Source organism: Paroedura picta, chromosome 10 (assembly GCF_049243985.1).
Source record: "Paroedura picta isolate Pp20150507F chromosome 10, Ppicta_v3.0, whole genome shotgun sequence".
NCBI lineage: Eukaryota > Metazoa > Chordata > Lepidosauria > Squamata > Gekkonidae > Paroedura > Paroedura picta.
Window position 1 is genome coordinate 66,676,550 of NC_135378.1, and position 23,520 is coordinate 66,700,069.

General features: G+C 53.2%; 1 protein-coding gene across 4 annotated transcripts in view; it reads left to right on the plus strand.

Moving 5' to 3' along the window:
* The first annotated feature begins 2,465 nt into the window (after positions 1–2,465).
* The window catches only part of PITX2 (paired like homeodomain 2), a 28,728-nt gene continuing 7,673 nt past the window's right edge, over positions 2,466–23,520 (plus strand). Inside the window, exons 1-3 of one of the 4 annotated variants that reach the window (XM_077300601.1) lie at positions 2,466–2,770; positions 7,514–7,569; positions 8,401–8,538. In XM_077300601.1, the coding sequence (XP_077156716.1) occupies positions 7,524–7,569; positions 8,401–8,538 (184 nt within the window). In that variant the 5' untranslated portion in view covers positions 2,466–2,770; positions 7,514–7,523. The remainder of the gene's footprint in view (positions 2,771–7,513; positions 7,570–8,400; positions 8,539–23,520) is intronic. The other 3 variants (XM_077300602.1, XM_077300603.1, XM_077300604.1) reach the window with 3 other exon arrangements.

Consider the following 23,520-nt stretch of genomic DNA (forward strand, 5'->3'; position numbering starts at 1 on the left):
CAGCCTCTCCCTCGCATTCTTCCGACGGCTTCAAGCCAAAGCCGTCACAACAACTAAGCTGGTTGGCGATTGTCTCACCAGGCGCGGCCCTCCCATTTCTTCGCAGCTCGAAAGCCTGGATTTCTATGGGGAGGCGGGGGGGGGGGCTCTGGAGGGGGAGAGCAGCCAGACAAAAGGGGTTGTCGCACCCTCCCTTGCTTCTTCTCTCTCACTCACGCACCCGCGCGCGCACACTGGCACACACCCGGTTTGGGGGGCTCACGCGGGTGGATTCTGAATTCGATTTGTCCTCGCCTTCTTTACTGGGGTTTCTCTATCGAGTTTAACCCGCTCTTCGCAAGGAGGAAAACGGGGATTGTTTGGAAGTGTTTCAGACGAGCAAAAGTCCCTCTCCCCCCCCCCTCCTCCTCTGATAAAATGTGAGTTGTCCTGAAAGACTGCGCACTTCACGGTGCACACACCCGCAGTTCCCGCTAATACAAGCTGGTCATTGCTCCTCTTCCAAAGGCTCTGAATGGAGCACCGATCCCACCCAAGGACAGCGCCTGGCCCAATTGACTGTCCTGGCCATGCTTAGAGGCATTTCCCTAAAGTTATTTTGATGATTTAGTATGTTCATTCTCGATACCATTTGCAAAGGAGCATAATGACAGCAATGGCGATTGCTATTATCATGCTAATTATGTGTATAATATGTGCTAATTAATAATCCACATGTGTGTGCGCGTGCGTGTGTGCGTGCGCGCACACGCATCCTGGGATGTGTATGTGCCAATCCTAACCCCAATACCTGGAAGGGAGCCCCGTGTGTTTAGGATGCCGCCCTTATTTTAGAACGGCTTCAAAATGGACTCCGTGGATTATCATCCCCGCAATGTAATGGGCTTCCCCTCCCGGATAACAAAACTGTATCCACGTTATCATTTTTGTTTTGTTTTGTTTTTGTACCATTTGGTTGTGGTTTGCAGATTTAGCAAAGCTTTCATCTTTCAAAAAAAATCAGGGTCATATAGAGCAAAATTGGTCATAACGGGTGGCGAATCAGAAGCGACGTTCCTTTCTTAAAATGTTTAGCTTGCTTGTGTAATGCCTAAAAAGTATAAGCCGGGAATTAAAAGATTCTCTTGCATTTTGCCAGTTTTGGTCTCCAACTTGTAAGGTCGAATGATTGTCAACCCATTGGCGAGTCTGTTTGTTAAGCAAACACACGTTTTGCATTCCCCAGGAATTCTATTTCTAGCTGGTATGGGGGAAAGTGATTGTCATAATAAATTGTCGCGATCATTTATTCCTAGTCACAGAAAACACGGTCAGAAATAAATCGCCAGAGATCCCTGATAAATCGGAGTCCAAACTCTTCTGCCTGGGCATTTCTGAGGCCCTGCTGCCTAAAACGCCGTTGCGCCTCACGAAAACTTCACGTCGCCGTTGCCCCCCCCCATCCCTCCCTCGCTCCCTAAACTTCACTGCGTCATTTTAAAAAATGAGTTCTCCGTGACCCCACGTGAACCTGTTGGGTGCATCTACAGCGAAGGCAATTCTACAGGAGCAGCGCTTTTGGGGCTTGCGGGTCGCCGACCCTTCCTGCAAAGTGGACAGAGATTCCCCTTCCCAGCTACGAACTTTCCCGTGGAAAGAGGTGCACCCCCCCCCCAGTCCGAGCCGGCTTTGAAGTGTGGCCAGCCTCCATAGTCCGTAGCCAAAGGCGCCCTCTTCCAGCAGCGCTTCGAGCGGCGGCTTCTCCGGCTGCCTGTTTTGTCTCCTTCCTCCCCAGGCAGCCGCTCTCTCCTGGAGGCGCCGGACGGCTCTTCCCTGTTGGAACGCACAGGGCGAAGCACCTGAGCGCTCCCTCCGTCCTCGCGGCCCACTTTCCCTTTCTGCCTCGCCTTCTTCCTTTTGATCTTGCTCGCTTCTCTCCATCCTTCTCCGGCCTGTGCAGCCACTCTGTCTGCCGCTCTGTCCGTCTCTCGCTCCCTCCTGACGCCGCACCGCTTCCCCGTCATCAGCACACTTACCTGGAAGTCCAGCTGAGTGCAATAAAACTTCCAAGTAAGTAGGCTGGGATCGGGACCTTCCCCCTGCAGGCTGCTGTGCGGGTGTCTCTTTCCTCGCTCTTCCCTTGCAGTCAGGCTGTCTGAAATCTACCCCCCCCCCCCCCGCGCCATTCAATTCTCTTTCCTGCCCCCCCCCCCCCCCCCGTTTTCAGACTTCACTTTCGAGTTCTTCTGGGTCTGGCTGGCTTAGTTGCCTTAGTCTTTCCTCTCCCCTCGGGCCAGCAAGCCAGCCCCTCCCCCCTCTATCTCTGGGCCCAGCCCTCTCCCCCCCCCCCCCCCGCTTCCCGGTCCCCAGTCCCGGTTACACGCGGTTTGCCTTTGCCTCTGCTCGGCGGCAGCGGAGGCAGCGGGGAGTTTGGTGGAATCTCTGCTGCTGACGTCACGCGGCTCCCCCGCCAGGCAGCGCGCGGCCAGAGGCGAGCAGAGGGAGCCCGCCCGGCAGAGCCGCAGCCAGGCAGAGTCCTCCCCGGCCAGCACCGCCAAGCTGCCCGCCCGCCCGCCCGCCCCAGCCTCCTCGACGGCTCGGCAGCACCCAGGCGGCGGCGGCCCGCAAGTCGGCCTTCCCAGCGGGGAACCTCGCTGCGCTCCGGCCCAGGCTGGCCGCGTCGGGCAGCTACGCGCTTCACCTCCGCCCCGGACTACTGCCGAAGGGCAACCAGCTCTGCATCGGACCACACGAGCAGGCGGACGGAGCGGGATCTGAAGCCAGGCGGCCGGTAAGCAGCACAGCACAGCACAGCCCTCCCCTGCCTTCCACCCGGCCTGGGATGTGAGACAATGCGAGTCGGCTGATTGGTTCCACTGGGGGCGGCCGATCCCGGCCCGCGCGGGGGATTTGTGGCGCTGGGCCTCGGCCGGGCCGGCAGGGCTGCAGAACTCGGGCAGTGGGGCGGGTGGGGGGAGACAGGCGCTGCCAAGGGGGGAAGCTGGGGGGCGGGAGGGGATCTTCCCTTCCCTTTGCTTTGCCTGCATAGATCTCGATCCTTCCCCAGCCAGCCAGCCAGATACACATTCCCCCCCCCCACTTCCTCCAGTTTCGGCCAAAGCCTGCTTTTTGACCCAGTCATCTGGTGAAACTGGCCCGTAAGAAAGAAAGAAAGAAAGAAAGAAAGAAAGAAAGAAAGAAAGAAAGAAAGAAAGAAAGAAAGAAAGAAAGAAAGAAAGAAAGAAAGAAAGAAAGAAAGACCCTGCTCTGTCCAGCTGCCTTGTTCTGGAGAGCTGTAATTTCTACACTCCCCCCCCCCCATCCTCTGTCTTATCCCTGCAACAAGTAGTAGTTCACTGCTAATCGGCCAGTGTGGTAACCCCTTACCTTTATCCTGTAACTGCAGGCAACGGAGCAATATAATAGTGGGGCTCCTTTTCATATCTGTTGCTCTTAAGTTTCTCCTAGTACTGTTACTGTAATTGGTCCTATTGCAATCAGAGACGACTACTTCAACACTCCTCCGGTTGAGGAATTATTTAGTACTATACTAGTACTACTACTATTATTATTGATATCACATATGGTGCATCAATACTCACATACCCCTTTCTCCCAAAGTTCACCCTCCGATTGGCTCTTGCCTAAAAATCAAACAACCCCCCCCCCCCCTTCTTCAAACGCCGCGTCCGGTGATGTTTTTACTTTTCTTCTTTTAAAAAACGAGCTCCGTCAAAGGGACATACATATTTCACAAGCGGCCCAGAGAGGCAAGAAGACAGTGGGGAAGCGGGGCTGGTGCACAAGGACTGGGCCGGTTCGCCTTTGCCCTCTTCTTCTGCAAAAGCACTTGGGAAGGAAGGAAGGAAGGAAGGAAGGAAGGAAGGAAGGAAGGAAGGAAGGAAGGAAGGAAGGAAGGAAGGAAGGAAGGAGGCAATTCGATGCCCGCCCCTCCCGGGTGTTGGGAACTTGCAGGGTATGACAATCGCGAATATAAGGGACAGCTGATTCCTGCCGTTCGTGCCTTTCTATATATTGTGTGTGGCCCATTGCACTGCAAAGTAAAACCATTCTTTTCATCCTTATAGCATTTTTAATTATTAAAACACCAAATGCCAGTGCCACTTGTGTTCCTTGCCACAATGAGGTGAAAATTCCATCCAAATTGTATGCCTGTTTACTTTAAACCCCTATTTATTACTTTAATGTCATTTGTGTGTGAAATATGAAAGAAACGAAAGGCTTTAAATTTTTTTAAAAAATCGACGAGGGACCTAGAGAGGTTTGCAGAGGATCCAATCTGATAAACAACCCGAATCTACTTGATAATCTGATAAACAACCCGAAACAACCCCCCCCCCCCCAACGATTTGATCCATGGGCTTATTTCCACATACATCTGTGTTGCAGCAGCACCTAACATAATATCCAGAGGCCAGGTGAGGGCCATTTTCTGTTGAACTTCTGTACAGATTTCCCTACATGTTGGCCTGTGTTTTCAGGAACGTTCCTCTCCGGGCGTGGATTCTTGAATTAATCAATTAAACTTCTGCCATTTGTTTACAAGGTAAAGATTGCCCCCTCTTCTGCCCACCTGCACAAGCCTAGACTCACTTATTTTGAAACTAGCCCTGGGCTGGGTTTAGCGCGTCTGCAATGAAATGCACGAGTAGGAGAAAATGCATCTCGGTGCGCACCCCCCACATTCCCCCACACACCCCATACAGGTCAGGAAAGGGGGATTTAGGAAGAGGACGTAATTAGGATGTTGGCGTTCCGGACTTACCCGGATAAGTGCACTGAGGTCCGATTTTTCCAAGGGAGGAGGGAGGGCCCTGAATGGGGAAATGAAAGTTGTATGTCTCAATTTGTTAGAGAAATTAGCCATCAAGGCAGGCGTTGAGCCGGGGCGGCTGAATTTGTCATGCGAGGCTTGCCTTGACGACCATCAGAGAGGAATTAGGGGGTTTTGCAACGGCCTTCCCAACCCACTTCGCCGCAGCTCATCCTCCGGGCAGGCCCCGTTGTCTCGGTCCAGGCCTGCGCCTTCTGCCCTCTCCGGCGTGGAGATCCGGCTCTCGCGGCCCTGCGTGGTGTCCCGATCCTGTTTACTGGGACCGAGGCGTTTCTTACAAGAGAGTCTCCTTCTGTGTAAACGTGTTCAGGATCGGCTCGTGCGTTGCAGGGGGATGGTAAGGGAGGGAAAGCACCGCACCACTGCTGCTAACTGCTGCCATTTGCTGGATTGCCAAATAAAGCGGAGATCCAGTTCACAAAGGGCTCTGAAATTTGCTAGAACCCCAGTCCAGTCCCACTTCCTGTGCAGCGAGGGGCCACCAGACGGGACGGGACGGGACTTGTTTCCGAGTAGGCGCATAGCCAGCAGGGCCGGCGCTTAACTCCCAGCGCTCCCTGGGCCCCGTGCTGGGAGGAGCGCTCAGGCATCGCGGATGCCAGTCGGGATCTGCCTTTGTTTGGCGGCGGCCCCTGCTTTCGGGCCTGCCTTTCTTTAGCGGCTCCACCGTTTCTCGCCAGCCGAGTCACCAAAGGGCGGTCTCCTCGAGTACCCCGCCGGAGGGCGAGGGGGTTCGGGGGAGGGGAGGGGAGGGGGGAATTGCCCAAACGATGATGACATGCAAATGTTCTCCCTAAATTATCATAAGTCAACATTTGAAGCCTGGACTAATAAAATCCCATCTGTGTTACTTCATATCGAGTTACGAGAGAGCCCGGGTAATGATTTTTGTAATATCTCCCTAACAGACATCTCAATCAGGAGCTAATCCGGTGGTTTTTATTTATTTATTTTTAACTGCAGAATTGCTAAAATCTGGAGCGACCGCCGAGCAGCCCGGGAGCTGGAGGCTGCAGCCGGGCTGCCCGGGCCGAGGGAGTGGGAAAGATGCTGGGGAGGCGGCGGGCGAGGGTGGGCGACCGAGGGACCCGCTGCCTTCTTTCGCCTCCTCTCCACCCCTCAACACCCCCCCCCCCCCCGCGCAGAGGTTCCTCAGTGGAATTCCCAAAAAACTTTTCGATTTAAAAAAAAATTCAGCCTCCGACTTCCTTCCCCTCGGCATCCCCGATGGAGGAGGTGGGCCACCTGCCCGCTAGGCCGGCCTGCCTGCCATAGGTTCTCCCCGAGCTGGGCCTCTGGCGTCTGCCCCAAGGAGCACGCAGACGCCGACCATAAGCTGGCCGCAAACCCGATCCCACCCACCACCCTGGAGGAGAGAGAGGGAGGGACGCCAGGAGTTCCCGTTTCCCTGCGCCACGACCTGAGAGCATCTCCGTTGCACCAAGGTCGGCCTGGACCCCCTCCCTCTTCCACCCACCGCCATCCGCACCTTGCTCCGGCAGATCTTGGGAAGACTGAGGGGGAGGATCAAGTGTGAGGGGGGAGGCAGAGTGAGAGAAGGGGTGACAGGCCCATACCCCTTGCTGCTGAGGGAGCCGCCATCAGGAGGGCTGGAGGGGCGCCCCCAGTGAGAACGGAAAAATAATTGTCCAGCGCCTCAACCCCCCTGCACAGGATCGCACTGCGCCGCTGCCACACTGGCGATCCCCACCCCACGCCCGTGGGCCCAGGGGTAAGTCCCGCCGTATCCCCTGGGACTGGTTCTCGTGCAGTCGCTCGCTGTGATGGACGTGGCCGTTCCAAGCCATGCAGAGCTGGTCTGGGTTTCGAGGGACAGCGGCTTGGCTCCTTCGGTCTCTCCCATAAGGAGGAAAGGGCACAGATCCGAAGGGCTCGGGGTCCTAAGGAGGAAACGGCAGGGCCCTCCCCCGCATGGCTGCCGGAGTGGCAACCTTCGAGGGCGGTGGAGTGAAACAGCCCCGTTGAAGCGATCTCCTCTTGCCTCGCAAAGGACCAGCGCCTCTTTCCCTCATTCTAGCGCCAATCATTCAGAACTGCCACCCAGACCCTCACCCCCGACCCGAAGAGGCCCCCTCCACACACACACACACACACACGCACACACGTGTTTGGGTCCGCCAAGGGAGACAGCTCCCCGGAGAGGCGCAGTTCAGGCATCGAATGTTTCACGTGATTTTCCATTCGCCTTGCATGAATGGAGGGGGGGGGGAGTTATTTTGTATTTTTTTGGCTGGGTGACTTCTCTGATGAGGCAGCAAGTAGGGAAAAGAGGGGCCACCAGACGTTGCCGTCATTTCGGCTCAAAAGTCCTCCAGACCCGATCTTCCTGATCTCCCCGCCTGGTTTGGTGGCGAGGACGCTGGAGAACGAAACTGACCGAAACAGCTCTCCTTTCCAGAGGCTGGGGGGCACTTGGAAGAATAACCTGGGGAAAGGCAGCAGGCGGGGGAGCGCAGTTGCTTCGAGGTCAGTCCCACGCCAAAGGCCCTTCGGCTCGGGCCCTGAGTCGCTCAAGAGAACCCCGCTCCCTTTGCCCCCCTGGGAAATGGTCTTTCCACGAAGTCGCTTCCTTCAAGGGAGGGGTCAGGGAAGCTGCGCTGCCAGGGGCGGCTCTCTTGCTTACCTCTTCTTAATGTCGCTCTATCTAATGTTTTGCAGATAACGGGCTATGGAGTCTAGCTGTCGTAAACTTGTGTCGGCTTGCGTTCAGTTAGGTAAGAAAGAATATTTTCGGTCCATTTTCCTTCGTGCGCATGGTTTGCATCGTTATGTCGATATAAAAAATGCCCATTCAAGGGCATGGATGGGTGGATAACCAGGGGGTAGGGTAGGGGGGGGGGGAACCAACCAGCCCAGAAATGTTTCACGGTGGGGGGTGGGTGGGCTGGCTGGTGACTCTGGGTTGCCCCCGAGGACACCTACCGCCTGACCCCTTACCAAGACCCCGAAGGTCTCTAGTCCCTGATCCCAAACTGAGTGGTGAGTTGGTTGGCTAAAGTGGCGGAGGCCGTGGACGGGCGGTGGGAACTGGTGCTTCTCTGCGACTGAGAGAGGGTCCGTGAAAGTGGGAGGGGGCAAATTGGTGTCCTGCCTAGCATTCCATCTTACCTGTTTGCGTCCCGAGTTCGTGCATACTTAGACATCTGGTTCACCTCCCCTTTTGTGGTGGTGTTTTTGTTTGGGGGAAGGGGTCTCTGCCATCGAGAGCTCCAAAGCTGCTCGAAAACACTGGCAGGGGGGGTTAATGAGCCGGGGGTGTGCTGGGGGGGAGGTACTCGGAGGCGAGAAGGACGTGGTTGACCTTAGCGCACATGTGAAACCCACGCGGGCTCGCTTTGCTTCCTGCTTCACTCTCCCTGGTTCTTTCTTTCTTTCTTTCTTTCTTTCTTTCTTTCTTTCTTTCTTTCTTTCTTTCTTTCTTTCTTTCTTTCTTTCTTTCTTTCTTTCTTTCTCTCCCTCTCTTTGCCGGCCTCTCCTTTCCTCCCCTCCAAACGACGACCTTTCTTCTCTCTCTCTCTCTCTCCTTCTCTCTGTGTGTCTCTCAGGGGTACAACCTTCCGCTGTCGAATGCCTGTTCTCCAAAGATTCTGACCTTAAAAAAGGAGAATTCAATGATTCTCCCGAGAGCAGGAAAGAGGGCTCCAGCAGTAAACTGTTCGGCAGGCAACACGGCGGCGCCAATGGTGAGTCCCTCCGCCTCTTGCGGGCCGCCTCCTGGCTAAGGCTTCACACACACCACATACACACACACACACAGACACGATGTGAAGGGCGGCGCCTGGCGCGACCCATGTTCTCTCTGGGATCGGCAGGGACTTCCCCACCCTGCAGTGGATCCCCGTGGCAATCACGACAGTACCCGTAAATCCTTTCCGATATGGGCCAGGGGAGGGGGGAGGCTGGGGAGGGGGTGCTTCGGTTGCTTCTTCTTCGTCCGCCCAAACTTTCTGTTCAGCGGCTGTTGTGTTGAGTTCTCCCAGGCTGCGCGGCGTGAGCGGCTCTGCATCCTTCCTTCCCCTGCGTTTGCCCAGCCTTTGCCCTGAGTCGAGTATCTAGCGGTGCAACAGCGCCCTCTGGTGCTGACCACCATGGGGACGGGGGCACGGGGGAGGGGGGGACCTGGACGCAAATACTCGTTTTCCAAGCCATCGAAGATTTTCGGTGTGAAGATCTAAATTCCGCTGAATTTGCATCTTTTGTCCAGAGTATTGGACAGAGTTTAGAAAACCGTGGCGCGTCAGCACGAACCCCCCTCCCCTTCAAAAGTCCCGGTGATTTTTTTGAACGCTGTTTCTCTGAAGATGACCCTTCGGTTTCTAACTGCGCCCTGCCAGGCAGAGCATAAGCCCTCTGCAATCAATGGATTTTGCCTGAAATAACTCTATAAAGGCTTTGCGCTGTATGGGCACCAACTCTGGGACCTCTTCAAAATGATGGGCATGAGAGGGGGTTTCTACAGGCCCATCAAAAATAACCAAGTCCCTCGAAGTTCTTATTTGGAGCCAATGGCCGCATCGCCAAAGGGAGAGAATCGTGCCCAGCTTGCTTAAAATGCCATCAAGCAAAACTGAATTTCTTCTAAAGGGGAACTTCATAGGTCACTCCTACCTGTGTCTGCTTCAAAGTAAGTTCTGCTAAGTTGAAAGGAATTATTTCTCAGCAAGAAATAAGGGCAGCCCCATGTTCGTGGGAGAGAGAGAGAGAGAGAGAGAGAGAGAGAGAGAGGCACTCATTGGCTAGCTAGGTCCCAAAATAAGTAGCCTGATTGTTTGGGTCATTGGAGAGGCAATTATTTCATTTGCCCTTGACCCAAGGCATTCGGGTTTCCCACCCCATGCCAACGCCATTCCTTTCCAACAACATACATTACATTTAATATTCAAGAAGAGTCACGGAGTGCGTAACTTGTATTTATGAATCAGTCTTATCACTGCTTATTATTCATTCAAAATAATAACGACCAACCATGAATAAGACGACTTTTCAGCAGCACATTTAGCCCCAGAGAGCTCCAGCCTCTTCGGCTTGAGATTGCTCCAGCGCATACCCGCCTCTTTCGATCCAAAGGGGCCATCAGGGACCAGCTCTTTTTACAACGTGTTTTGTTTGTTTTGTTTGTAAGATCAGTTTTAGCTTAAAAGAGGAAAGGGGAGGGTCGGATCCCGAAAGCGGCATAAACTACTGTCCGGAGGCAAATTGGCAGGCTAGAGGACGGTTTTTGAAATTTGGGGGAAAGGAGGGCCATGCTTGTATCTGGAGGCAAGATTGTGGGGGGGCTCGTCCACCTGAACGCTCCGTGGTTCGAGGCAGGAGTCAATCCCATGTAAGTCAAGGGGCACTTTCCTAGGCGGCTTTCCCTTCGGGCGGCAGCCTAAGACCCCGTTGAGAAGCAAGGAAGTCCCAGGGGACGCCATTTGTCATCTTCCTTGCGCGTCACCCGGGCACAGGCCTGAGTGAGTTCTGCCCCATCTAGCTGGGGGCTTGGACGAAGTCGCCCTTGAGCGGCTCGTTCCTCAGCTTGTACTCAGGCCAGAAGGCTCCCAGAACCCTCCGCCTATGCTAGAAGGAGGGGGGGGGGCTCCTTCTGAAGTTAAAGTGTGCGAAGGGGCAGCCTTAAGCAATATGAGGATATCCTCCCAGCAGCCAATCCGGGGGACTCGCATCGAAGGGCGCGTTTCTGTGTGCATGTATTTGGAGGAGGGGGTCTTTTCTCATGCTCTGTGAACCTTTCCACTCCCCCTGGCTGCAAAATCAAAGGCTATTTTTCTAACTAGTCTATTAGAAGGCGGGGGCGTTGGACCGAGATGTTACATATCCTGCCCTGCGCAACATCCGCAGAACCTCCTCCCTCCCTTCGAATCAGAAGGGAAATTGCTATCCAAATATTTTACGAAGCCGTTTCAGTAAATAACATCACAGGTGAGGGATCGGGATTTCGAAGAAAACGAGACTCCGTCTACCGGCTGCCATCTCGACGCCTAACTATTTTGGGGGTCGAGTTCTGAGGGTGACTGCAGACGGGGGACCCCCCAAAGCCTGTTGGAGGAGGGGGTTCGACTGGGGGCAGGCCTTGGATGTGATAGAGCCCCCCCCCAGCCTTCAACCTTGAAGGCTGGGGGGGGGGGCTGAATGGTCCGTCTTAAATTCCGCTGTCAGCCAATTCCTAATGTCTGCAAAAGTGTAACCATCAAGGCAGCGGGACCGTAGTTAAACAGAGGGCATCAATGGTTTGAGTTGCGGTCCAGCGAATTTTAAGAAGGTGGAGCTCCCACAAATTCCTTCCAGGACTAGGGTTTAAATCCATCCCGTTGATAAGAGGGCTGAATGGGGGGGGGGAGAGATGACCGTCTGCTCCTATATCTTTTGGGTTTGCGGGAAGTCTTGGAGGGGGGGGGGGGGGGCTTTCGCCTACTTCAACAGGCAAATCCGAAGTAGCGGACATGATCCAGAACTTCAAAAATCCTCCACTAAATGAAATTGGACAGGTTTAGAGGCCTGTTAAATTCCCGGTTAGTCTCTTTGCGAGAAAAAAAAATCCTATTTATTTCCGCTGGAAAGTGCTCAGTCGGAAGCGGAACACATTGGATCGGAAATAAGTGTCCCCGCGTGATAATAACCGGCTTTCCTTCCAGGGAAGAATGGCTAAGAGATTGTCGCGCTTGACTATCCTATTCCGTCCAGTGTAGGAAACCTGAAGTGAGATCAGTTCCCCAAGAAAGTAACCTGGGGACAAGTCCCATTGAAACGAATGGGAGATGCAAAGGGTCGCCTTTTACAACTAGCTCCACCACACACTGTGCTAGTTGGCAGCTCCCATTCAGCTCCCATTCACTACCATGGACATAGATTTTGGTCGTAAATCCTATTGAAGCTGATGTGCCTTGCCATGGCGTGGCTGCTGCTTGTTCTTGTTGTTAAGCATGAAAGCACACAAGTCCCATCTAGGGCAGCTTTCCAGCCCAGACCTTTGCCAGTCTCCGGAAAGTTCGCTTTCAGCCCATGTCTTGAAAGAGTTGGAAGCGCCTCTAAGGATCCCGAGGCTGGAAAGTGGGCCTTTGAATCAAGACAACCCTGGGGATGACGCAAGTCATTTTCTAGGAGGCAAATCAAAGTTTAGGGCATTTCTCAGCATCAGAAATATCAGGCCGTGTGTGTGTGTGTCAAAGAGAGGGGGAGCGGAGGAGAGATTCGGGTCCTACAGAGCTGAAGGGTACTGAAGGGTAAGCCGTAAAACAAACCCCCCACCTGTACCCAAAGGGTGACCATGAAGAGAGATCGGGGCTGGAGAAAATGGGGGCGGAGTGTATGCCTCCAGACAAGAAGTAGGCCTTCAGACTCCGTTCTCATTTTCTAATAACCAAGACGAGGCAGTGAACAGATCTCTGTACCGAGGAGAGGGTGTTGCCGATGGCCCTGGGCCCTGATTCCGATCACTGTATTTCAGGGGTAGTCAAACTGAGGCCCCCCAGATGTCCTTGGACTATAATTCCCATGAGACCCTGCCAGCGTTTGCTGGCAGGGGCTCATGGGAATTGTAGTCCGTGGACATCTCTGGGGGGGCACAGTTTGACTGCCCCTGCTTTATTTCCAGTAGCGCCACAGAGATCCTAAAAGTCTTTCCAGGCTATTCAGATCCTACGGGACAAGGCTGCAGTCTCGGGTACATTTATGGGGGGAGGGGGGACAGGGGAGAATCCCTCGGTGCTGTCTGAAGAAGCCCACGCCCAGTGAGTGGCGCTAATGTGGGGCACCGACTGGCCAGGCCATGGCGAACCCCCTCCGAATGTTCCTCGCCGGGCATCCGTCCCCAGGCAGGTGGCTGTTTCTCCACCAGTTTTATCTCCCCGTCTTTCACCAAAGGCGCTTTACAATGAATGAATGAATGAATGAATGAATGAATGAATGAATGAGTGAATGAATGAATGAATGAATGAATGAATGAATGAATGAATGAATGAATGAATGAATGAAACCAACAGGAGGTGGGAAAGCGGCTGTGAAGCTCTTAGAAAAATTTCGTGGAGCCTCTTTCAGTCTCTTCTGCAGGAATCAGAGGCATTTGCAGTCGGTCCCAGTCTCTGCTCTCTCTCCGCCATTCGAAAGGCACACGTAGCATGGAAGTTAAGCCCAGTGAACACCCGGGCAATTACTTCCAAGGAGACATGCCTATGTCTGCGCAGCAGACTAAATTTATGACTAAATTTGGTTAATGACTGAGGTCCCAATCTGTGGCTCTCCAGATGTCCATGGGCTACAATTACCATGAGCCCAATGGGGGGGGAGGCTCATGGTAGTTGTAGTCCACGGCCATCTGGAGAGCCGCATTCTGGCCACCACTGTTTTAGGAGGTTAATAGATTTCCTTAAAGTATTATTCAGGACTTCACTTGAGCCCCACCTATTTTCAAAGCAACCATGTGCAGGAATAATACAGGGAAGTGCTGCCTAGAAATTAAAGTCTAAATAAACGTGTTTTTAAGTATATGCAGATTCCAGGCAGAATTAGTTCAGTCTCTCGACTCTGCATAGGATTGCACTGTGAGTGTCCTAATTTCCATGCTAACTTTATGTATTCATTCATTATTTAAACTACCACCCCGCCCCAAAAACTTCCCAAGCTTATTTGAGTCAACAAGATTTTGGCTCCGAGTAAACCTTCGTTGTGTTTATGGGACTTGTCCTGGTATAAACAAGGGTAGGATCCATTTGTGGAAGGACTTGGATCAAAGCCTTCCAACCTTAAGGGCTTTGGAGATTCTTTGGTTTTTAAAGCTTGCGTTTATTTAGCTGTAGTCCACCTTTCTTACAGGGAATCAAGGCGGATTACACATAGTGAGCTAGTGCAGTCAACCAAATGGGGCATTCAGTCACCAGCGCATTAGGATTTTAGATATCTGAACCGATTTCAGAAGGGCGGTTTATTATTATTATTATTATTATCATCATCATCATCATCATTATTATTATCCAGAACAACCAGAAAGCACTGAAACCCAGCATAAGGATTCACATAAGTGATAGAGAAATCCCACAGTGGGATCCTACTAATTAAGACACAACGGTTTAGACCACGGTTCTGAATCATCCATCCAAGGACATTTGTGGACTGCATTTTGCACAGCGCAACCCTGTTGGCTGCCCAGAGGAGAAGGAACCAAGGCCTCAGAAGTTTTCGTCCACATCCGAGATTCACTTACTTAGGATTAACTCCAATTGAATCCCATTGGATTCCTTTGGAGAAAGCAGAAGGGCTGGTGGGGGGGGGCTCTTGGGGGTGGAGGGCGCATGCCTGCCTCGCCTGGCTCTGTTGGTGGTCGCTGGGAAGCTGGGAGCTGTGTCTTGCCCCCCCCCGGCCGCCCCTGCGAGGCTCCCTGCCAGCCTTAGGGGGACAGGGATAATCTTTGCTCATTTTGGGGCTCAGGCGACAGCTCGCTTCGTCAAAGAAACCCGGTGGCAACAGGACGGGATGAGCCGGTGGTTTAACTCCGCTCTGGCCTGCAGCACCTTCCAGCTCCTGGAGGGAAACCTGATTGGCATCGGCCTTGAAAAAGCCGGTTGGCCGGGTTGTTACTCCACAGGAGCGATTCCACACACACCCATCTGGTTACTCCATATATGCGGAGCATAGATCTATGGGAGGACATAGATCTGCTCTCCCTCCTTCCCTCCGCCCCTTACGCTCTCTAGAAAGATGGATCTATATCTTCGGGTCTGTATCTCTAGCTAGGGGATGGCCCTATCTATAAAGGCACACCCATCTTTTTACTTGTGGAATAACAAGATCGGTGGGGGTAGACCAGAGGCAGTCAAACTGCGGCCCTCCAGATGTTCATGGACTACAATTCCCATGAGCCCCTGCCAGCATGCGCTGGCAGGGGCTCATGGGAATTGTAGTCCATGGACATCTGGAGGGCTGCAGTTTGACTATCCCTGGGGTAGACAGATATGTGGAGTAACTGGGGGGCAGATGAAAAACAGAGCCATTCACGGCATGCTGGTGCGTGGTTCTCACATCCTTGGCTTAGCTTCGTCTGCCCCCGCCCGCTCTCCTACCTCTCTGCAAGAGGGTTCTGCAAGGTAGCTGAATACCCCGTCCCAGAGGCTAAGCCAGATCCGTGTCCCCGGAAATCGTACTTTGGGTGCGCATCAATTGAAACGCTTCAAACCCGCGAGTCGGGAGGCGCACAAGTACTGCGATGGCCCCGCGAAAATCCTTGAAACTGCCAAATTGACGCAAGCCTAGTGGATGAAGTTATAATGAGTCCGGACGGGAGATCCGAGTTCAGATCCCTCATTTTTCATAGTGGCTTTGTTTTCTTTCCTGATGGGCCGGCTATAACCCTGGTGCCGTAAGTGAGCCTCAAGAGTGGGCGGGATATAAATGTAATAAATAAATAAGTACACCCAGCGCTCTGCTCCGTCTCCAGCAGTGACTTCGACGTAGGCGGCTCTCAGCAACTCCCTCCTGTGGTTTTCTCTAGCGGTAGAGGCCTCCTGCCTTTGGACAAGGCCATGCCACGTGGGGTTTCTTCCCCACTCAGTTTTGCGCTGTTGTGGGTCAGGGGCCAAAACTCTCAAACTAGCCAACCCCACAAATCCCGCCCTGTAGATCCAACAGCGCAAGGGAACGCTTTGTAGGCTGAGGAGGTCTGTAGGTGGTCATGGCCATTACGTTGTGACCAGACCAGCGTGATCCTTAAGGTAATGAATAGGGTAATAGGGCTGATTATTTTCCTGAGCTGGAGGGCCCAGGTTAGCGATGCCTAAGGCCAACCCCCAAGGAATACCTGGGTCACATTCGGAAAGGTCTCTTGCCTTGGCATCTCTCTACAGCAGGGGTAGTCAAACTGCGGCCCTCCAGATGTCCATGGACTACAATTCCCAGAAGCCCCTGCCAGCATTCGCTGGCAGGGGGCTCCTGGGAATTGTAGTCCATGGACATCTGGAGGGCCGCAGTTTGACTACCCCTGCTCTACAGAGTCGCCAAAAGCAGGCTGCGGTGTTTTTACTCGTCATCGTTATTTATTATTAGGGTAAATCAGGCCAATAAATAGCCAAAGCTCTGGAATCATTTAGCTCTGGGATCATTTCAAGGTAAATATGCACATTTAAGGATAAATGTGCCCTTTTGAGTGCTAGAAGCAGGGATTTCAAAACAGAAGGCTTCCCATAGATCTCATGAGAGGAGCGATGGACCATGAAGGAGAGCGGCTGGGGAAGAAACAGTGAGAAGCCAGGGGTGGTAAAGAGATTCCGACTCTGCATTGGTGCCTCTGAAGTCAGAAGCGGATCCAGTCTGGCTGAGCCTTTGACCATATTATATCTATGTATTCAGATGGGTGCCTTCACCCCCGCATAGGGTCCTGGCAGCTGCCCCAGACCCTCATCCAGGCACTACTTGCTAGATGGACCCAGGAGGAGGAAGGGAGATGGGGGACAAACGCTGCAGCCGTGAGCAGGAATATCCGAATGGAACGATCGGGTGGTTCTTTAATCCCACGTAAAAAGCTTGGTCGCCTTCCTAATATTGACTGAACGGGTAATTAATGGCTCTTCATCGAGGCGAACAACTGGTGATCTGCACTAGGCGAAAGACAACCAGGCAAAGGTTTTTTTAAAAAAAGAGGGGGGAGAGAGAGAGAGAGAGACCAGCTCATCGGGCTGAAGGGGAGCTCCCACCCCATCAGTTGCTAGAAGCCGGGGCTTGCAGTAGATCGCACTGAAGGGCGGGCCTGAGTAGCGATCTGCAGGAGAGCTGGAGAACTGGCCTTCCCCAGTGAACGAAGGAAATATTTTGTCATCTTGAGTCCATGCAGGGCTTAGCAGAAGGCTGTGCTTCGTTGGTCGAGCATCCGTTTAGCAGGGAGGCGGTCCCAGGTTGAAGCTTCTCCCCCTCCCCAAAGAGTCGAAGGTGACAGCAGGATCTTGCTGTAAGGGATGTGAGAGTCCTCTTTCAGAAACGGCTGCCAGTCAGTGTGGGCGATACTAACTTGGGTAGACACAGAGAGGCAGACTCAGGATAAAGCAGTGGGCTGTGTCCAACTCTGTCTAGGAATCTTATTTCCCCCCAAAGAAAATACTTTTGTCCCCTGAAGCCTTCACAACACCTCTGGTCCTTTTGCATTGTATAAGCAGGCCTGTATCTACCAGGTCGCTGTTGTGGCAGGCCAGGTTAGCTGCTTGAAAAGTGAAAAGGGAGGAGTGTGTCCCCCCCCCAATGTTGTTATTCGTTTGCCCTGACCTGGATGGGTCAGATGTCATCTGGTCACGCATAATACTTGGCTGGAAGACCACCAAGGGAGTCCTCCCAGGTAGTCAACCCAGAGGCAGGTCATGGCAAATCACCTCCGAATGTTTCTTGGCTCGAAAACCCTGCGGGGTCCTCATAAATCGGCTCCAACTTGACAGCATTCGCCTTCCCGCTCATCAGTCAGCTCGGGAATTCTGGTCCGAGGCCGTGGGGCCTGGCGTGCTCCATACATCTTCAGGAAGGCACCCTCTGCTCCTGAAAGCACTCTGCCGAGATGGGTCCCAGGCCACTGAGCGGCCCGTTGCTGCACAGCGCCAGGGAGGCTCGGATCCCTGCTGAACGCCAAAGAGGGCCAGCGAAAGGGCTGCGCAAAGGGAGGCCACCTGGGGCGGAATGAGCAACCGGGAGCCATCTGCCCCCAAGGGGCTGGGGTACTTGAGCCCGACCTCACTGGAATCAAAGCAAGGCAAAAGTGTAGCCACCGTCACCTATGAGGCAAGGGGGATGCGCAATGTCCAGATGCGCAAACCTCCCACGTCCCAGACCGGGCATCTGCCATCGGACTGATGGCCCGCCTTCCCCTGAAAGACAGGCGGGTCATCCAGGACAAGTTCCATTTTGGGTGGGCAAAAGTTCTGCTGGTCTGGCTCACCGGGAGCAACAGCAGGAAGCAGCAGGCGGCCTCTCCTTCTTTCCCCATCTAAAGGCACAGCGGTCTCGACTGCCCCGGCGGGCTGGCGGGTGGGGATGCTGCTATTGTGCCAGTCAATGTGATCAAAACCCAGAGACTGGCCCATCAGTCTCTGCCTTGGGGCACAACCGACCGGGAAGGTCCCTTGCCTCACCCACCCCCTCCCGCTCAAACAAAGGGCACATGCGAAAGAGCACGGCCATGGATTGTGACTTGCTTCTCCCCCCTGCTTTTGGGGAGGAAAGCCAACTATAAACGTGGGCGAACAAACAGAATGGCCATTGCAGGCTGCTTAGTGCGAGGAAAGCCTGTTCATGTGGATTTCTCCCAGGCAGCCCGCCATTTGCGACTGATGTGTCCCAGCCCCAGAATTCAGGCTCCAAGCCTGAATTTAGAAGTCACCTGGCATCCTGGTGTGCATGGCTGGGGACACCTGAGGCTTCCTCTGGAGAAGGCCGCAGGAAAAGTCACTTGCAAGCGGGCCTCGTGTCCATTTCCGCTGTGCGAGCGAAGCCCTTTTGAGCGGTCTGAAATGTGTGTGAGTGTTGGCTGTCTGTAGGGCCTTTCCTGATGCTTGGTTGCTCCTGGTTCTGTTTGGTGTCTTCATCCAATGCCCAACAATAGTGGGATCCAAAGCATCAATAGAATCTACAACAGGCTTTCTTTGATCCAAATATTCCATGCACCTGGGAAGAATTCCATGTCCTCCTCCTCCACCACCACCACCACTCCTCCTCTCCTGACATCAATGAATTAATGTCTTCCAGGGCTGGACAGGATGAGTTTGGCCTGGTTCTTCTTCCCCTTCTGCTCTGCAAGTGTTCATAAGTTGCAAGGTGCTCACTTGCAAGGTGCTTTTTGCAAGGAACGACCATCTGGGATTCCGGCCCCTAGACGCATATTTCTGGGGAAGGTCCCTGAGATAGTCAAGAGGCGCCTGTAAAAAGGGTCCCGTCTCGGCAGGTCTGTTTCTATCACACCACTCAGTCTGTTGAAAGGAAGCGCTGGGATTTACCTGGAATTCAACCGGCGCAATGCTTTGCAACGCTGCCCTAGATCTGGGACCCATTTCTTTCGGCCTCACCAAATGCTCACCCTGCTGAATAGCCATTCCCACAGCGCGGCAGCTAGCTGGCTTGGGGGTCCACACACCAATCGCGGTAGTATTCTTTCCGGGTTGGGAATTTGGGTTATTTGTTCAACAAACACGAGGTATTGGCACCGTGGCCTCCTGCAGCTTATTGCGCTCCGTCACCGCTCTGTTATTGTCACGGAGTACAGCGGGGTTTAGCGCCATTATGTGCCTGTTGCAGAAATAGCACTGGAATAATGAGATTTGTTTTCCAAGAGTAATGCGGATGCCAATGCAGAGCTGTGCTTGCATAAAGGTGAAATACAGACCGCTAAATTGTCAGTAGGGCTTTTTGTTTGTTTTGTTTTGTTTTGTTTGCAAAGAGGGCACTTTAGAAAGATGAGGGCTATGCCCATTGCAAGAATGGAAAGTAGGGATGGAGGGACATGGCACAGATACAGCAGCTACCAGCAAGGCAGGGGATGGATATAATCATGTATCAAATAGATAGGACTTTAGAGTGATTCTAAAATACCCATTGCCTTGCAGGGCGAGAGGACATAAGCCCCAAAACAAGGAGCTGCTAGCAGGGACCTCAGGAGCTACCAGCACCCAAGTGAGGAAGAGAAGGTGGCCTTGAGGTTTCCCCTTCCACTCAAGGGTATCAGATCAGGGCAGCGCAGCGCAGCCAAATGGGTTAGAAAGAGGAAAATGGGTGAAGGAAGGAAGGGGGGGGTGTTGCCTCCTGCTTTGAGCAAAGCATAAGATTATGAAGATCCTGTGTGTAATGTCTGAGGACTAAGTCGCACTGACTTCAGTGGTGGATGGGCATACACTTTCATACACGTTGGATAAAGGACTTTTAATGCACTTTAATGATAATTTGCAACTGATCCCTAAAGTGCATTGAAAGTCCACAAAGTGTGTGCCTGAGCATGGCAGCTCTTTCCATGGACTTTAGGGAACAATTTGCAACTCATCCCTAAAGTGCATTGAAAGTCCACGAAGCTTGTGCCTGTGTAGGGTGACTCCCTTGATGCACCTCAGTGATCCCTTGCAAACCCTCCCTAACATGCCTTGAAAGTGCACACTGAAGTGCCACAAAGCTTGTGCCTGAACATGGTGGCTTTCTCTGATGTTGCCTAAAGCACTTTCAGTGGACTTCAGCACTTCCTAAAGTGCATCAAAAGTCCCCTGAAAGTGCATTATCTAACCTGTGCAAAAGCAGCAATGCTCAGGCACAAGCGCGGCCATCCAGAACGAATCCGTTCAAAAGCAGTGACACTGTTCCAGTCATTTGAACTTATGCAGCAGAACTTCCCATTGAACATCCCTTCGCTGCCCCGCCCCCCTCCACAAACAAAAGGACAAGCCACGAGCCTAACGCTGGAGCTAGCTGAGGAAGAGCCTGTCGGAGTCTAGACCGCCGGGTGATGGATGTGCAAACACAACCCGCTAATATAGACGATCCCACACCTGGCAGTCATGGCTGCAGCCCTGGGCTGTGGACGGAGCACTTTGCTCCGGCTTTGGATCAAAGGGAAACGGGGTCTGGCCAAAGAGGACCCCACGTTCCTTTCTGGCCGGGAAAATAAACAGGAACCCTCGTGGCACTTCAAAGCAAGCCTTTGCCCCCTTTGCCGTTCACGGACTGCAGAGACAAATGCACCTAGCCCGGAGCTTAAGGTAGATGCGCATCTGGCTTGCCTGGAAGGTGCCGCCGGGCTCCTGTTTATTCTCGCCGGCGTCATTCACAGGCAGGACGCATCCCTGTCCCTCTGAGCCGCCCTCTTCGCCCTTCCCTTGCCAGACCCAGGAGACTGGTACACCTCAGCCAGGCATCTGCCGATCCTATCTTACAATAGGGCACCAGACCACTGGGTCGGTCCCCGGTGTCGGACGTTGGAGTCCCCTCCCGTTGGAGCTGCCAGGCATTTCAAAGCAACCAAGGCAAGATGTCTGGGAGAGATACCCTGGTGGGCTCGACGGAGAGGCTCTGGGTATATTGATTCGAAACCCTTTAAATTAGTTGATTCCCCCTGTATATTTTGCTCCCAATTCTGCATCCCTAATCTTTGCAGTGTGGGAATGAGAAAGCCAGAGACATAAACCCCATACAGGACACCTTGGCTAGGATGTGGGTCCTTCCTTCCTTCCTTCCTTCCTTCCTTCCTTCCTTCCTTCCCGGGCTTCCATCTGTAAGCGAGGCCCGGCGGCCTTGCTCCGCAGTTGACTTAGCGTCGTGGCTAATCCAGCCTTGACCCACTTTAAGCGCATCCACTTGGAAGTTCCCATTGATTGCGCTAGGAGGAGGCTCGGCGGCCCGGCTCCATCGAAATCAATGGGATTTGCTCCTTCGGCGAAAGGCAGAGGTGTGGAAAAGGAGGCGAAGGCGCTGCCTGTGAAATCCTTGCGAAAACGCCTGCGCTTTTCTTCCCTGCCTGTGGCGACTTAAGCAGGCGCTTATGGTCCTGAGCCGCAGGGCTAGGATGGAAGACGAGACGCAGCAGATGAGGGCTCTCCTAATAAGCCCCCCCCCCAATCTAATCTCCCTCTTCCGGACTTTCTGGCCCCTCTTCTCGTCTGCCCCTCTCCCCAGTCCAGCAAAATGTACAGCATTATTTATTGGGCAAGGAATCCGGGTTTATATATTTCCGTGTCGTTATTAGCAGGGATGCGCCTGTCTTTCGTGCTCACCGCTCCCTACTAGGGCTGGGATTCAAGCGCAGTCGCTGAGCTTCTCGTTTGCTCGTTTGGCATGTGCGGGTCCGATGCGCATTAGAGCACAATTCTGAGCAGAGATGGTCCAGTCCATTGAAATCCACGGGCTTATAGGCGATGGTAGCTCTGCAGAGAGTTGCGTTGTCAGCAACAGTGAGTCGGGAAGGGAATTCCTTAAAGCGGGTTCAGAGTTGCGATCTTCAGGAGGTACCCGGAAAATCCCTTGTGAGAACACCCCTTGCCCCCCCCACCCCTCAATTCCCTCACTTCTTGCCAAATTTGCTTTGGTTCAAAATGCCCCCTCCTTTGCTAAGACTGTAGCGTGGCTGTTTTCCTCCTGTTTCTGCCTCCGTTGTGGGGGGGGAGGTTCTGGGGTGTTATGGGGCGGAGTAGGGACCTTCTGGAAGCCCCAGGAGGAGCGCAAGACACCGGGAGATGCTTAGTAAACAATTTGTGCCGAAAGGTGCAGGGTTCTTATTGACTTCCTTATAGGTCACCCGCTGGCGGTGTGGAGGGGGGAAACTATTTATTTGACACATATTCTTTATGACCTTGGGGGAATTAGAGGAAATTCAATCAGAAAACGGCTAGAATCTTTGTTTTAAGCCCCTATTTAAAAGATTTAAACAAAGCGGAGGTTTATCCGATTAAAATCCACTAGAAACCGCGGGAGCGCCGTCGCCGTCGGAACGCGGTGGGGTCTGCGGAGTGGAGGGGAAGAGAGTCCTTGCCAAATCTCAGGGATAAAGCGGCGCCATTTAAGCAGCGGCTAATGAGCAGAATGTAAATTAATTTGACCTTCTGTAGCAATGGACTGTGAAAGGAAAGCGTGGAGTTTGGTGATAAGGGCGGCTGGAAGAGGGAGGGGCCTTCAGGACGTCTCACCCGTGGGGGGGGGGGTGGAGGAGGAAGGGGGCAGAGAGGGGCTTGGGTTTTAAGGGGCCCTCAGCTACACACCAGCCTTGCCCTCTCGTGCAGGCACTGGGGGCAGCCGCGCTTCGAGGTTCCCCTGCACATTTCCACGGTCCCATCCTGCTCAAGGGGAGCTGTCCCTGAGGACCACCGTGGAGCAGGCAGTCAGGACCAAGCCTTCTCCTCTGGAGCAGAAGGCGGCACCCGGGGGAAAGCAGCTATTCTGGCTCAAGCTGAACAGGGAAGACACTCTAAAATCTCCTGATGCTAAAATAGACCACGATAGGAAAAGAAACCCGGCCCTGCGTCCTGGTTTTATGTGTTGTTCAGATCACTTTCTCAAAGAAACGCAAGGCAGAAATTATTCCTTCTGCAGCGGACCAGGGCTAGGACAGTACACGATCTGACCTATTCACATCCATTCGTTGGGGACAAATGACAGTTGTGCGGTTCTCTTGGTTCTTCAATGCTGGGCTAGTTCTCTGTCAAGAAAACTCCTCTCTCTCGCTTTCTCTCTTTTGCCCTGGCTAGACAGAGCCTCCAGAAGCCCCGCTCTTAACTCCAGGCTTTAAAAATGAAACGCACCCCCCCCCCCACTAAAGAATCACGAATCCACATATTAAACGATCCGTATTCTATATTCAATTGACAATTAATATTCCTTTATTCCTTTCGGCGAAAATACAAGCCACCATTCGGGAAGGAGGTAGGCAGAGAGATACATGTCAAAAATCATAGATTTTATGAGGATGGAAAATGTAACTCCGGGAGGGATGAAGGAACTGACGTTTTCCTTGCTCGTGGCGCTTGGGGGGGGGGAGCCCTTCGGAATCTCTCTGCCCGGCCCCTGACTCTGCTGGTGCCCTGTTAAGCCTGCTGTTCTCTGCCTATTCCGATTGGCGAAGGCCAACGAAATCCAAGAGACGTACCTTGTTTGGATCTGGCTGTAAATTCGCTTAACGTTCCTGATTTAGAGCGCAAAGCTCGGGTGTCTACTCGGAAGCCAATCCCACTGCTTTC